At 56.1% G+C, this 16,151-nt stretch overlaps 1 protein-coding gene across 4 annotated transcripts in view; it reads left to right on the top strand.

Moving 5' to 3' along the window:
* The window catches only part of ARRB1 (arrestin beta 1), a 177,846-nt gene that overhangs the window by 102,705 nt on the left and 58,990 nt on the right, over positions 1-16,151 (top strand). Inside the window, exon 3 of one of the 4 annotated variants that reach the window (XM_045022935.1) lies at positions 752-859. The exons of the other annotated variants lie outside the window; for them this stretch is intronic. Coding sequence (XP_044878870.1) covers positions 833-859 — 27 coding nt within the window. The 5' untranslated portion in view covers positions 752-832. The remainder of the gene's footprint in view (positions 1-751; positions 860-16,151) is intronic. 4 annotated transcript variants of the gene reach the window in all.

The raw sequence follows: 16,151 nt of genomic DNA, 5'->3' as shown, positions 1-16,151 counted from the left end.
TTCAGGAGCAACAGCTGGGTGCTGCAAGGAAGGGCCACTGTTTTCCAGGAGAGGAGCCTGAGGGCAAGGGGGTAGGTGACACTAGCTGTTTGGGGGGGTGGCTGAACCTTTACATTGTGCCCCCAAATCTCAACCTATACAGTGGCCGCATTTGGAAACATGGCTCTAGGCCTTAGTTAAGGGGCCTCACCTGAAACCTCTTCAGTGGAGGGCTTGTTCACGCCTCAGCTTGTGAAAGGTGCGACTCTATCTCTGCGGATGCTTCCCTGCTGCTGGGTTATTGTTAGCAGCGGGCGTTCAGCCTCTGGGGACCAGCCCCCGAGAGGGCTGGGAAACCCAAGGCAGCGGCTGACTGGGACATGGCTGCTTTGCATAGCGAGGCTGAGGCCGTGAATACTCGTCCCTGGGCGTGTGCCACCGGGATGGGCCCCGTGGAGAGCGGCTGTATTCACTCGTGGGCATTTGTAGCCATGCAGCGTAACCGCAGAGAAGCCAGAGCCACCGCTTTGCAAGGAGCGGAGGCAAGAGCTCCAAATGCCCAGAAATCGAGGCGGCGCAAAGGGTCATGAATCCGGGAGTTGGACAAAAGCTTGTTTTCTGAATGTCTCTGTGCGTACAGCTGGCCGGTGAGTCATCCTGCCGGCTCGCCAGCGCCAGCGCTCTAACTGTGATTGAGAGGGAAGTTTATTCAATAAGCTAATCAGATGAATCTTGGGGTCGGGGAGCTAACGAGTTGCATCTGGAATTCCAGGGGCGGTGCGGGCGAATTCCAATCTGATTTGTTCTGACGGCCAATCAGCCATCTGAGCCGGGGCGGCAGGCAAGGCGGGGGATGTGCGTTCTCATGGATAATGACGAGGTAGGCCTGACTGCTGGGGAAACAAAATGTAGGGGCCAAGCCAGCCCTGATGTGACCTATTGACTGCGGTGAGTTTACATCCGGGTTAATGTGAACCTTACGTTGGTTCTTGTTGAGGAACAGATTCTTCTTCTCTCTGTTAAACCAAAGAAACGCCAGTGATTTTCCCTGGGATGCCCTAGATTTACATCTGTGGAAACGAGAGAAGCATTTGACCCACACTGACTAGCAGCCCCTAACAGATCTAATACGTTAAATGCAGAGGAATGTTGGTGGTAGTTAGAGCGAAAGACTAAGGGATTCCTGGCTTCTGTTCATAGAATATCAGGGTTGGAAGGGACCTCAGGAGGTATCTAGTCCAACCCCCTGCTCAAAGCAGGACCATTCCCCAGACAGATTTTTGCCCCAGATCCCTAAATGGCCCCCTCAAGAATTGAACTTACAACCCTGGGTTTAGTAGGCCAATGCTTATTCCTAGCTCAGTTGCTGATATTAGTAAAGTCACTTAGCTATTCTGTGCCTCAGTTTCCCTTCTGGAACATGGGGATGACAGCACGTCCTCCCGGGGGGAGGAGGTTGTGGGGCTTATTTAATGTTTGCAAAATGCTCTGGCATTGTGGGGCTAAGGGTTCCGTAGAAAAGCAAATAACGTCACTAATATACTGGTAGCACTGCGACTATATGAGGCAGTCCCGGGGCAGGAATAAGCCACCTGGACGCAGCTGAAGCAGTGACTTCACATTTCTGAACTGGTCACTGGAGGCTAAGCTGGAGAAAGTGGTATTTTCCATTGCTGACCGTAAGAGTGGCACCCATGAAAGCAGTCAACCCGCACGCGGTTATTCCACGGAGGGAGCCCGCTCCCCATAAAACGCAGAGTGATTTCCAGCAGGGTGGCCGATGAAGGTCCTTAGCCTGTGAAGTGCCTGGATTGTCTGTCCTATCACAAGAGCCCCCATCACTGAATTAGCAAAGTTCTGTGCGCTCTGCTGAGGATGTATCCCCACCCCCACCCCGTGAGTGGCGAGCTATGGCCAACGAGTTCCTTTTCAAACTAGCTCCTGAAATGAATAAGGCAGCAGATCTGGAGCCAGGGATGGGCTTCCTGGTGTCGCCTGCTGGCCAGTGTGTTATGAATGGCTCTCTGTGCCCAGCCCTCAGAGGAGACGAGTCAGGTACAGCGCCCGGCTAGGCAGCCTGGCTATTTAGCTCAAGCAGCAGACTTGCTCATTCTTTCAGCTCTGGGGATGCCTCGTTAGACGCCAGGTGTGTTGGCCGAGATGGAGGTTGTCCCGACTGCTCAGACAAGCAGGTGGCGGGAGCATCTGGCCAGTGCTGGGGCGTGGGGTGCTGGATCGGCTGGGAAGAGGAGATGAGGATGGGGCAGAGATGGAGTGGAGGGAGTGGCGTGTGTGCACAGCATTGCTGAGAACGGGGACGGATTTGTAGACCCTTGCAAATCTGCGGATATCTGCTTTATATCCGCAGACCGTGCTTGCGGGTTGCAGGTCGGACGCGGATACAAATTTTGTATCCACGCAGGGCACTCCAGATTTGCAGGCATAGAGGAGCTAGGATCGAAGAGTTTCAGGGCCAAAGTTTATTTATGTTTAGCCATAGATTAATATTTGGTAAGGGCTCCCCCTAGAGGGTAACATTCACCCTGTGCAGAGGGCTAGCCCAAGGCCTATGCACCAGTTAAGACCCTCCTAACTAGTCTGTACCACAGCAGCTCCATCTCCAACCTGCCACTGTGAATGTCTAGAGCACGCTCTGAGAAGACAGGTGTCAGAGTGGTAGCCGTGTTAGTCTGTATCAGCAAAAACAACGAGGAGTCCTTGTGGCACCTTAGAAACTAACACATTTATTTGGGCATAAGCTTTTCTGGGCTAGAACCCACTTCATCAGATGCACGGAGTGAAAAATACAGGAGCAGGTATAAATACATGAAAGGCTGGGGGTTGCTTTACCAAGTGTGAGGTCAGTCTAACGAGATAAATCAATTAACAGCAGGATACCAAGGGAGGAAAAATAACTATTGAAGTGGTAAGAGAGTGGACCATTACAGGCAGTTGACAAGAAGGTGTGAGTAACAGTAGGGAGAAATTAGCATTGGGGAAATTAGGTTTAGGTTTTGTAATGACCCAGCCACTCCCAGTCTTTATTCAGGCCTAATCTGATGGTGTCCAGTCTGCAAATTAATTCCAGTTCTGCAGCTTCACGTTGGAGTCTGTTTTTGAAGTTCTTTTGTTGAAGAATTGCCACTTTTAGGTCTGTTACTGAGTGGACCAGAGAGGTTGAAGAGTTCTCCTACTGGCTTTTGAATTTTATGATTCCTGATGTCAGATTTGTGTCCATTTATTCTTTTGCGTAGAGACTGTCCGGTTTGGCCAATGTACATGGCAGAGGGGCATTGCTGGCACATGAAGGCATATATCACATTGGTAGATGTGCAGGTGAACGAGCCCCTGATGGCGTGGCTGATGTGATTAGGTCCTATGATGGTGTCCCTTTAATAGATATGTGGACAGAGTTGGCATCGGGGTTTGTAGTAGGGTTTGGTTCCTAGGTTGGTGTTTTTGTTGTGTGGTGTGTAGTTGCTGGTGAGTATTTGCTTCAGGTTGGGGGGCTGTCTGTAAGCAAGGACTGGCCTGTCTCCCAAGGGTTGTGAGAGTGAGGGATCGTCCTTCAGGATAGGTCGTAGATCCCTGATGATGCGCTGGAGAGGTTTTAGTTGGGGGCTGTAGGTGACGGCTAGTGGAGTTCTGTCCCCATCATCTCAGGCATTGGTACCCTGACAGCAGGATTGTCTGGCTATGTAGATTCTCTCTTCAGGCCCTATGCTACCAGCACTCCCAGCTATCTTCGAGACACCACTGACCTTCTGAGGAAACTACAATCCTTTGGTGATCTTCCAGAAAAGTGGGTTCTACTCACGAATGCTTATGCCCAAATAAATGTGTTAGTCTCTAAGGTGCCACAAGGACTCCTTGTTGTTTTTGCTCTTAGAAGAGGCATTTTTACAGCTTTTCTATAAGAAAGCTGCCGACATTGCTGCTTTCAGCATATAACACACACATCCCCGCCGCTCCGTCCTCCCCAAGTGCCGGAGCATCTGGAGAAATTCTCTGTGCGTTAAACTCATGCTGTCACAGAGGAAGTGTCTGCAAGGACTGGCTTTGGTTTATTGCGAGTCCTGATTGACAGGCTCTGCAAACCCCCGGGAATGAAGAGCGGGCCTTGGGCAGATGCATCCGTTGGCACTGATGGCTCTAGCCAGCACCAGTCATCTGAGGACAGGACCGGCTTTACGCTGAAGCTTAGAAATGACACTTATCGGATGGAGTTGCTCTCTGAATGCACTCGTGGCGCGAGCTCTCGTAATTATTGGAAGACTGTAACTGGATCTGGGCATTGTACTCTGCTCTGGCTCTGCTTCTGTGCTGCTGCACAATGACGGCGGACCCTGCATACGCATAATACCTGGCTCTTATATGGTGCTTTTCATCCATAGATTTTTAAAGAGAGGGCACCATATCACAGCCGCAAACTGCCTCAGTTTCCCCACCTGTAAAATGAGGACAATGGTGCTTATCCTCCTTTAAAACTCAGGGATGAATATCAGGTCACCCACATGGGCTGTGTGGGTGAACCCCCTCTGCCTGACCCCCAAGCTGCCCCTGGCTGCCAGCCCAGATCACTGACTGACCTAAGCCCCAAGTTCCAGGCTGCAGCTGAGGACCCCCTGGTTTCAGGGGAGAGGGTTGGAGTAAGGGCAGAGCATGGGTGGGGCCACAGTCTGGTGAGAGGAGGCTTAGCCTCCCCTGTCCTATGATACCTGCTGCCCATGGTCACCCAGCAGTAGACCTAGGAATAGAACCCAGGTCTTCTGACTCCTAGGCCTGTGCCCACTAGACCACAGTGTCCGTCGTCCCCCAAAATAGCAAAGATTTTACCGGCTACACCCTCCTTTAGCCTAAAGGCCCCCAAAGGGGTTCAGCTACAGAGCCAAATCCGGACGTTCTCAATCAGCTTCTCCAGGGCTAGTCTGGCTTGGCACCAATGGCGCTAAATCAAAATCTGCCTCGCAGATTCCCTTAAGCCACCGGTTCAAATCCAGAAAGTAACATCTTGGTCCCCTCATCCTGGCAAGGGAGCTAAATGGAGCGCCGTGCGGTTTATTATGGGTGGGTCTTACTGGGCGAGACCTTAAACATGAAAGTCTGGCCTGCTCTCTGTTATTCAGCGAAGTTTCTATCAGGGTAGCGTCCAGAGGCACCACCCAGATCCAGGGCCCAGTTGTGCTAGGCGCTGCACGTACATATCAAATGACAGTCCTGTGCTAAGGGGTTTCTTGCTCTATAACCAGTTTTCCTTTGCTCGTTTTCATCCCAGCTAGTTACGACCCTTTGGGTCCCCCTGTAGAATTCTTCCCCCTCCTTACTACTTCCCAGAAGGGGAGGACTTCAAATGGATTGATTAGCTCTGACCTGCGCACTGCGGTATAATGGCCGGCGTTAGTGTGAGCACATTGAGTGTCAGAGCAGCTCACCTGCACAAGATGTGGGAGTGATCGTGTCACCCTCTAGTGGACGCAGCTTAAATACACTTGCTGCAGATTGAAATCTGCCTTCGTTCCTCGGAGGGCTGTAGTTTTGGAGCAGAAAGTCTTGCAGTTCATTGCAGGTTTGGTGCGGAGCATAAGGTGCGGCAGTTCTTGGTGTGGCTGTGGATGCTGTTACACCAGCTCAGAGCCAGACAGCTTAGCGTCTCTGCCTGCCACACGATCCTGACTCAATATAGCCAGCCTGGGGTCTCTTAAAGGGACAATAGCAAGGCCTTTACTAGTGTAACGTAGTATCACAGTGTGCATCAATTCTCCCTTGAGTGGCTTGTCCGCTAGGAGAGAACAGCCTACTGCTGCTAGTAGCTAAAGGAAACGCTCCTGTAGCTCAGGTGGTGGAGGCCTGTGCTGTGCATCTGCAGGTTGTGGAGCTGAACCCTCCTGGCTATTTGACTAGCTCCTGGAAAAGCCCTTTCCTTCGTTGGACAGAGAAACGCTTTCCCCAGTTTCTCTGTTTCTGCCCCAGTGCTGTGGTGCTAGCCCTGGGAGTGGACGGGGACCCTTGACTGGCTTGGGTCTGATCCTGAATATGCTGGGGGGAAAGCAAGTCCTTTGAAATACTGACATCTGCAAATCCGGGGACTTGGGATGAAAACCAGGACACAGCAGCCTTTATTCCCTCTATAACGGATGACGTTCATTACAGCCCTGAATACTGGCTGCTGGGAACCCTGCTGGCAGGGCCGGCTTTAGACCGATTCACCTGATTCCCCCGAATCGGGCCCCGCGCCTAAGAGGGCCCCATGCCAGCGCCTTTTTAATTTTTACTCACCTGGCGGTGCTCCGGGGGTCTTCAGCGGCACTTCGGCGGCGGGTCCTTCACTCACTCCGAGTCCTCGGCGGTATTTAAGCAGTGGGTCCTTGAGTGTCTTGAAGACCCGGAGCGAGTGAAGGACCCGCCGCCGAAGTGCCGCTGAAGACCTGGAGCAAGTGAAGGACCCGCCGCCGAAGACCCGGAGCGAGTCAAGGACCCGTCGCTGAAGTGCTGCCGAAGACCCGGAGCGCCGCCGGGCGAGTACGAATCGGGCCCTGCACTTGCTAAAGCCGGCCCTGCCTGCTGGTGTGCTTTCCCCACACAGTATCCAGTGGCGTTTAATTGCCTGCAGCTCTCAGCACACCGGTGTGTCTCTCCGCCAAGCGGCATCCTCTTTGCTTCTCAGACAATGGCTCTGCTGGCGTCTCCGGCAGGCGTATACCAGCTGGGGCTCAGTTTTGCTCGGCGGAGGACAAAGCCCCAGGCTTGCTTGTTTATCTCGCCCTGCGCAGGGCATCACACGTGTTGCTTGAGCAGTGCTCTGGGAGAGATTGCTCTCTTTGTCCCTGTTCCACCGGGCTCGGCTGGAGATAAGCACGGCCCAAGAGGCGCTTTGGCGAGGCCTCCAGATACACAGCGGCGTTTCGAGTTAATTCCCGGCAGGTGGAAGATGCCACGTCAACAGCCTTGAAGGATGAAGTCGTCTGTATCTACAGAGCAGGCAAAGCCTACAACCCACTTCGCCCAGTGCCAGCCCCTGCCCTATCTCACTGGCCCCACTCCTGGGGTCCGTTCCAGATGCTGGGGAACATCCAACACCCCTACTTCCAGGCTCTAGTTCATTAACCCAACTCAGTTCAATAAACAAAGGCTGATGTCCTGCAGCCTCTTCTGCTGTTTGATCAGGGGCCTCTGAATTTCCCCTGAAGGGCTCTTGTTTGCCCTCACTGCAGGTCATGCCACGCAGTTTCCCTCTGGCTGGGTCACATACCTCCTGGGGGTCTGGCTCTCTGGCTCCCAAATAAGCAGCACTGTGACTTCAGCAGAGCTATGGGGACTTACTCTAGTGGAAAATTTGGCCCTATATTGTTGCTTTATTTATTATTTTACCAGTGTAAGCAACCCCCTCTTGGGCTGACAGCAGGATTCGAACCCAGGACCTCTAGTTCTCCAAGTGCCGTGAGTGCCTGAGTTACAAGAGCAGCTTCCAGAGGGGGCAGCAGAACTCTCTTCTACTCAGAAACCTCTTCTGTTCTGTACGCTCCTCGCGTGTGTGCGCAGCAGTACCCTCCACGCTGTACATATCGACATGTCGCTGTGTGATCCTGAGACCCCTGTCAGTCACAGCTCCTTCTTACGCCCATTCAGACTCCCTTAGACCTACCGGCACTCACTGCACCCACAGGCGAGGAAGGCTTCGCTGCTGCAGCCTGCTCACCAAGAGCTGGAAAAAGATGTACGTTACTGCAGCGGCACCTTAGAGGAGTTACTGTTCAGTGATGCACAGCACCCTTCTCACCACCAGGCAGTTGCTTGTTCGCTAGTTTTTGGCTTGTTGCTTCTGGTTTTTTGATCGGCTCCCGGCAAGGGGGGACAAGGGAGGGAGAGAGTGGGGGTGCACAGCGGGCCCAGACTGCACTCCGGGGGGATCTGGTCACATTGAGTGTTGCGGTTCTTAGGGGTTGGTTTATTTTGGCCTTGTTTTGAAATGGGATTAGCCTGAGTTTTGGCTTATTGTGAAAGTTGGGTGCTTATTTACCGCGTGAAAGTTGGCAACTGTGCTCAGGGCTATCCTAGCTATTTTGGTGCCCTACAGAGCCCCAGGCCTCTGCAGGAGGGAGCTGGGGGAGTGGGGGGGGGGGCTGGCCCCAGGCCTCTGCAGGAGGGAGCTGGGAGGGGTGGGGGGCTGGCCCCAGGCCTCTGTGCGGGATGGGAGGGAGGGGGGCTGGTCACTTCCTGTGGGAAGTGGAGTGACCAGGCCCCAGCCTGCTCTGCTCCCCTGGCTCCCAGGCTTGGGGGGAGGGGGGAACCGGTGAATGCAGGCCAGACCACTTCTGGAGTCCTCAGGGGAGTGGGGGTGGGGCTGGGGTGGGGCGCCCTGGTGCCCTGCACAGCTGTGTCCTTATATGGGTAGGGACAGCCCTGACTGTGCTGCCCACAGGACTTTCCATCCTGAAGGCAAAGTGGGGACATAGGCCAGGCATCAGGTTCCAGCAGAGGGGAGTGACTGTGCAACAGCACAGTCTAGTTGTGAGGGCACAGGGCTGGGAGTCTGGAGAGCCAGGGTCTAGTCCTGGTTCTGACCTACTGTGCTCTCCGTGACTTCCCCTTTCTGTGCCTCAATTTCCCCCTGCACCATCTTGTCTATTTAGCTACTCCCTCCCCTGAAGAGGTGATGTTACCTTACCGTGTGTAGGCCCAGTGCTTAGCACCAGGGGGCCCTGATCTCACCTGAGATTTGGGGGACGGATAGCTCAGTGGTTTGCACATTGGCCTGCTGAACCCAGGGTTATGAGTTCAACCCTTGAGGGGACCATTTAGGGGTCTGGGGATTGGTTCTGCTTTGAGCAGGGGGTTGAACTAGATGATCTCCTGAGGTCCCTTCCAACCCTGAGATTCTATGAGTTCCTATTGCAGTGAGGTGGTGGTCATCAAATATGGTGCTTGGATTGGCACAGAGCAAGGGTATGGTACCCCTATCAGCCCAGACAAAAGGCAGTTTGATTTCCCCGCCCTCCCAGAGAAAGCACATGCTTAAAGCGGGTGCAATCAGTGTGAAATGCGATTGGAGCGGTGTTGCTGGAATTGGAGTGACCCTGGGCTTAGCTGGAACTGACTTTACCACTGCAGGGAGCATGTGCTCACCCCGCACGCCAGCTGTACACCTTGGAAACAGGGATGCTGCAAGGCTCAAAGACAGTCTTAACCGAGCGATTTAGTGGGCGCTTTGCTACAGAATGTCTCATACGCGGACGCTGCTGCAGACAGGAACAAATGTTTTAGGGGGGCTGCATGGGGAGAATTAGATGCATTTCGGGGCCTAGATACCTTGGGGCTGGCTGCAGATGGAGCCAGCTTTTAGCCTTTTTATGAACCTCTGAGCTGCTGAGTCAGAACGTTGGTATTTTCTCAGCTAAGGCAGGAATGGGAGTGCCTAGAAAGGCAGCGTGGACTTGTGGCTAGGGTGTCGTACTGGGATATCTCCGTTCTGCCCCCGATTCCACTCTGGGACCTTGGCCAAGTGCCTCAGTTTCCCCAGCTGTACAATGGGACTGCTGATACTTGCCCACTGCTGCGGTGGCTTTGAGAGTGAAGAGCTGGGGGTATGAGGTGGGTCTGTAAGCTGCTCCTGTTGGCTTTGGATCATCTGTACGGTCGGGAGGCCATGCCATGGGATGTCGCCCTGGCTGTGGGGACGTGTGTGTGATGTCATTAAGCGACCTGTGACCCCAGTGTCGGCAGCGCTAGGTCAGCAGGCGAGTTCTTCTGTCAGCCTAGCTACCACCTGGGGCAGTGGAGTAACTACAGAGACTTCCTCCCCTCACTGGGAGGAGTGTCCACATTGCAACTGGGCCTCCTTACGTATAGACGTAGCCCCAGGCGGTCTGCAGGGCTCGGTCACTAGTTGTTGTCTCCTACTGAGAATACCAGATGTGTCCAAATCAGAGCGAATTCTGCTGCTTCTCCTCCCATCACGTGTCAATGCCGAACGGCTCACGGTCCCCTTCCCGCACGAGACCTGGGCCTGAGCCAGCTTGTGGCTCAGGAGCTAGTCTGGAGTGAGTTCCTGGCTCTGACTTGAGCAAGTCACTCAATCTTTCTGGGGCCATTTCCCATCTGTGAAATGGGGATACTGACGGATCCTTCCTCTGCCGGGTCTGTAAGGCAGAGACCGTCTCTTGCTGGGTATGTACAGTGCTCTTGATCAAGGTGCTACTGTCATGCACATAACAGTAACACTGAATCTCAGCTGTCCATCTCCTGGGAAATGTAAACCCCATCCACTCATCTACCCCACATCCTGCCACGCAGAGCTCCGGGTGGGAGAGAATGAGGCCATGTAGCTGCAGCACCCCCAGTGGACATCAGCTGGATCAGCAATGCTCAAAGACGCAGCGGAGACCACTTGCCGTTAGCGCAGAGCCGCGCTACGTCTGCCCTTACCGAAAAGCCCGGTAGCATTTAGCAGGGTTGGATGGAGACCTACGACCTGAACAGGGAAGGCGATCCTTTGCTCAGGTGGCTGTTGAACCAGGGATACAATGCCCATTGAAGTCAGTGGAAAGACTCCTAGGAACTTCCTTAAATCGGGGCCATAATTCTCTCTCCGAATAATGTCGCTTGACCCACAGAACCGGCAGTGGGGCAGCTCTGGGGCACTGCCGTCTCTCGGCCATGCCCACCAGCGTGGAGTTTGTTCTGTCGTCCTTGCCAGCTGGGCACCAGACACGGCTCTCAGCTTGGGCCACTCCAGCCGAGAGCGGAGCAGGGCACTCTGTGTGCTCTCTGCACGGCTGAGGCCTAGCTGGGTCCCTCCGAGCAAACACGTGAGTGAAGCTGGACTCTGCTGGGAACTGGCCCTCAGCCTCTGCAGATCTCCCGGCTGCTGCTGCCAGTGCAGAGCAATGGGTCCCAAGGCAGCCGGTGGAGATGCTCCATCCCGCCAGGGCCAGACAGCTGGCTACCCGCTGCCAACAGCAAAATGCAGCCGGGGCTAAAGTGCAGCTCAGAGACTAGCGGAAGGCCGCCTGAGGGCACAGCTTTAATTGGAGCCACGCTGGCAGCGAACATCAGCCCTCCCCTCTTCTCTCATGCGGAGCCGTGTGCTAAGGAAGAGCCTGAATCCAGTTCCAAGTGCAGGCCAGCGATCTCTTTATGCAAAGCGAGCTGGTGGCAGCACCTGTGATTAAAGCAATTCCCCAGTTCACACAGTTCTGCCAGGAGGCCATTAGAATTGAAACCAGCTCTGTTTTCTTCCTCCCTTTCCCCTGTCTCCAGATGAACACCTTGTCTCTCTCCCTGCTGCCTGCTTCCACTTATCCAGAGAGCAGAGCGGAGCGGAGCAGGCTGGTCCTGCGAGCCGCAGGAAGCCTGATCTGAATTTCAACAGCTCATGAAGTGAGGGGGCGTGACTCATCACGGCAGCGTCTGCAGCGCAGCGGGAACCGTGTGCATCAGTTCCCCCGGGGCGTGCACAGTGCACCCTCTCTGCTCCTTTCCCACCGGGGGGAGATGATGTGGGGAGCGCAGATGGCTCTGGGAACAGGAGGGCGAGCCGAGCCTTTTGGAGTCAGGTCAGCGGCCAGCCTGTCCAGGTAAACTAGGACGTGACCCAAACTGTCACCCACCTGAGACCCGTGCTGAGGTCTGTGAAGGGCCCCGGGGGCATGTTCCAGGCTCTTCTGACAGTGATTCCACACTGACCCTGCCCAGGAACGTCCAGGCGCTGCCAGATGAAGCCTGTTCTCAGTTTTACGGTAGCTGACAGAGGCCCCTGCCACAGTCAGGGCCCCATGTGCTAGGCTCTGTACATGCACAGAGTGGGAGTCCCTGCCCGGAGGAGCTTACAGTCCATATAGACAAGACAGACGACAACATGAAGGTGAACAGAAGGGAAGTGACTTGTCCAGAATCACGCGGCCGGGCAGAGACTGGGAGCTGGGAATAGAGCTCAGCTCTCCTGAATCCTGTCCAGTGTCCTAACCCCCGGCCCACACTACGTCAGCCCAAGCAGGGCTCGAGAGCCGTCCTAACATGGGCTTGTCGGCCCCTGCATGGCGAAGCAGGGGGCACGTGGATGCTGCTGCTCATTAGCCTGAGCAGACTTGCTTCACCGTCTCCCTTGCCCTCCCCAGCATTGTGTTACAGGGTGAAACTGAGGCACGGCAGATGCCAGAGACTCCTGGAAGGCCACTAGGCTCTTTGTCATTGCTGCTGATTTTACGGGGAAGGGGCCCAGGTGCTGTGGTGCTGGGTGACGGAATCAAACCCTTGGTGGGAGTTGAACACAGCACCGCCAGACCTTGCACACCGCTGATGCTGCCCGTTCGCTGTGTCTGGGTCATTTCTTTGCATTTGCTGGAGTCCCTAAGGGAATCAGAGCTCCCTTGTTCAAGGTGCTGAGCAGACACGTAGCAAGAGCCTGCCCCCGCCTGAAACAGGCAAAACGACAAGGGCTGCAAGAAAGGGACCGTTATCCTCATTTTATTAATGGGAAACTGAGGCACCAAAAGACAACAGCGCAGACCCTCACTGGTATTTAGGTGCCTCCCTCCCAGTGGGAGTTGCAGTGTCTGCAGGGGGGAGTTTGAATCCCAGCAGTACCTACTTGTGGTTTGACTGCCGCCTTCCCGGTTTGTCTGACATGGAGACAGTCAGCTCTGTGGGGCCAGGACGTGTGTGAGCAGCACCTAGCACAGCGGGGCCGGGACTCCCGCCTGGGTTCTCAGGTGCTTCTGCAATCTTAAGCTTGCAATCCACTGGGCTGTAGTCATCCAGCCCTTGCCAGGCACACCGGCCTGTGCCATGGCTCAGCTCATCAGCCCTGCCTGTTACTCCGCATGGCAGTAGGACGCCCTTCCTGTTTCCTGTCCCCGCAGAGCGGAGAGCCGGTGGATTGTGCGCTGGGAGCGTGTGAAGGTGACCTCATTCTGTAAAGCAGAGCTGGGCACAGGCCTTCTGGCACCTCCCGTCGCGGTCACACGGCTCGTTTTATGGGCCGCTAACGATCGCATGTGTTTCTACAACCCTCTGTTCCAAGTGCGGCTGACACGTGGGCCCGCGCGCGGCCAGGGCTCTGAAGGGAAATGGAACTAGCCAGGAGACCATATGTGCCCAGGCCAGGCTGCTTCCCTGGCGTCTTTTCAATCTCATTGTCCTCGCCGCTGATACCCTTCTAGGGCTGTTTGGATTAACCCCCTGCCGCATGAACCATCCACACAGCCTCTCCCCCACAGAGCCCTGGGCTGACCCGCTGCCAGGCTCACTGCCCGGTATCCCTGGGGCAGTGTGAGCCTAGGGCTGGGGGGCTAAGCGGGCGCTGTCCTGGGCGGGGGTCTCTGTTGGGAAGACTTGAGCTTGGAGGGGAGGGAGTTGACTGTAGGTGCGGGGGTGGCTTTAGTGCGGGATGAAATTCCAGGCACCGGGGCAGGCGTGGGGGTGAGAGCAGGAGAAGGGACGGGGTAGCAGGGACGGAGGAGGGGGCAGAGACCTGGAGGGCATGGTGTTGGGGCTGGATGGGTGTCACGGAGTCCCCGGGCGATGCTCTGGAACTGCTCCCCACAAAGCCAATCAGGACTTTGGGGAGCCTCCTCTCCCTTGGAGCAGACTTTTTCAGGGCAAGAAGCTCACACGTCTTCACCTCCTGGGTCTCTCCTAGGAGCATTCAGCATCCTCTGCCCCTCCGTGCACTTCCCACAGCGAGCCCGCCCCAGCGGGGTCCTGGGGAAGCCACAGGGTCCTGCACCCCCACTTCGCAGTCAGACGTGACTCTCAGCCAGCCAGTAACACAGAGGTTTATTCGATGACAGGAACACGGTCTAAAACAGAGCTTGTAGGTACCGTGGACCGGACCCCTCAGCCATTCTGGGACCCAGCGAGGCAGATCCCCACGTCTGTCCTCACTCCTCGTCCCCAGCCAACTCCAGACTTCCAACCCCCTCCAGCCCCTCCTCTCTGCTCAGTTCCTTTCCCGGGCCAGGAGATCACCTGAGCCCTTTGTCTCCAACACCTTCAGTTGGCACCTTTGCAGAGAAGAAGGGCCATCACTTGCTAGGAGACAGTGTCGGGCATTTAGGTGCACTGGCCCCTTGCTCTGCAGCAATCACACACCCTTATTCCACCACCTAGATACTTAAGAACTACATAGGGGACACTGAGGCACCAACACAGTATTCAGAGAAAACATTAAGAACATTCCCTGTTCGTCACAATGGGGAAGGCTGGAGGAAGGGGCAGAGGCCTGGAGGGGGCGGCATTGGGGCTGGATGAGGCAGTGAAGGAATCTGGAGAGAGGAGCGATGTGAGAGGAGGGAGCCAGCGCCGCTTCTTGGAATAGACCAGGGGAGAAGCAGGGAGGCATGCAGGAGTCAAGGCTGCCGGGTCGGAGGAGGAGGAGAGCCAGGACTAGCTGTGTAGACACACTGGCGACTGGTGCTGCACTGAGAGCTCTGGAGAGCTGTGGCTTCTGTGCGTTCCTCACCAGGCTGTTGTGCTGCTGCACCTTTGCCCTGACTTCTGGGTGGGGACAGGAGCTCTGTGTCTATGGCCCCTTCCAGCCAGAGAAGGGCAAAGGCTCCGTGACCTATTCCCAGCCGCACCTAGTAGCACCAGGGAAGGAGACTGGTTAAGGGAGCAGCTGCAGGTCCAGAGTCTCAGTTATATTAATCACTCTGTCACTGTCTCCCTTTGGGCCCTGGGGCCAGTCACGTCACCGCTCTGTGCCTCAGTTTCCCCATTGGGACAATGAGGTTAGTAATGCTGCTCACCCCCCTGTGCAAAGTGCTCTGAGTGCTACACCCTGCCAGTCCAAGATGGCCGCTGCCCTTTCCCATTCAGGTTTGGATGCCTCTGTATTAGTCGCTACTGTCCTCACTGCCGTTCATGGAGGTGCTTAGCATGTGTGCACAGCAAGTCGCAGACAAGTCCCTGCCACAAGCCCCTGCCCAGACAAGCTGCCTGTCCCTGCTGTGCTTTCATGGGTGGAGTCCCCCAGGCAGGGCCGGTGCTACCATTTAGGCGAACTACGCGGTTGCCTAGGGCGCCAAGATTTGGGGGCGCCAAAAAGCGGCGCCTCCAAAAAAAATGTTTAAAGCTGTTTCAGCGGCCGCTGTTCTGGGAGGGAGAGGGAATCTGAGCCGCTGTGGGCAGCCCAGAGGTTCCCCTGGGTCAGTGCGCCGCCGGCAGCCCGGGGGTTCCACCGCGCAGTCGCTGCTTCACTTCTCCCGCCTTCCAGGCTTGCGGCGCCAATCAGCTGTTTGGCGTCGCAAGCCTGGGAGGAGAATTAGAGCGGGGCAGCGTGCTCGGGGAGGACGCGGAGCAGAGGTGAGCTGGGGTGGGGAGGTACCGCACAGCTCCCCGGGCCAGGGGGTGGGGAGCTGCCGTGAGGGTGCCTCAGGGAGGGGGGGTTGCCACAGGGCTTCTCACCTCTGCTCCGCGTCCTCTCCGAACACGCTGCCCCCGCTCTAATTCTTCCGCCTCCCAGGAGGTGGGGAGCTGCTGCGGGGAGGGCTCAGGGTGTGGGGGGGGAGCTGCCATGGGGGGGGTGCCTCAGGGCGAGGGGGCAGGGAGCTGCTGCAGGGCTGGGGGGGGTGCAAGGTGGAAGTTTCGCCTAGGGCGCAAAACTTCCTTGCACCGGCCCTGTCCTCAGGGTCTCTCCCGGGGGTGGCGGGTTCAGCTGCAATGCTGCATGTGCTGCTGCCGACCAGCTGGAGCACGTTACAGCACAGTCATTTTTTATTAATTATAATGAGCGTTTAACTGCCCCCCAGAGAGGAGCAGACGTGGCCCAGCAGCTGAGTCGAAGGACGGGAGCCAGAAGAGCGGCACAACGGCATCAGCCTGGCGCCTGAGACCAAGTCCCCTGCCCAGAGCTGAAACAGCCGTGCCGACACCTTCCCTTCCTGCAGGGGGCAGCACCACGGCCTTGCTCCTGCCCATCCCCCACTCCTAGGGGCTAGTGCAGCTTCATGGTTTAAGCCCAGCGCTGGGTGTCTTAGTCCATCCCTTGTGGTGCACAGCAGGTAACTGCTCGGCTGGCGCGTAGCTGTGCCATCTGGTGAGAGAGCGGCTCCCCCGGGGGATCTCGGAGCGCTTTGGCATGGGCACATCTGGGGAGCTGGCACCCGGGAAATGTTTACAGCAAGCAGCCGGGTGGCCAGCCGGTCCTGAGCCACAGCCAGCTTCGTTAGCGGGGA

Source organism: Mauremys mutica, chromosome 1 (genome assembly GCF_020497125.1).
Source record: "Mauremys mutica isolate MM-2020 ecotype Southern chromosome 1, ASM2049712v1, whole genome shotgun sequence".
Lineage (NCBI taxonomy): Eukaryota > Metazoa > Chordata > Testudines > Geoemydidae > Mauremys > Mauremys mutica.
Note: the sequence above shows the minus strand (reverse complement) of the source record. Positions and strands in the feature narration are given on the sequence as shown.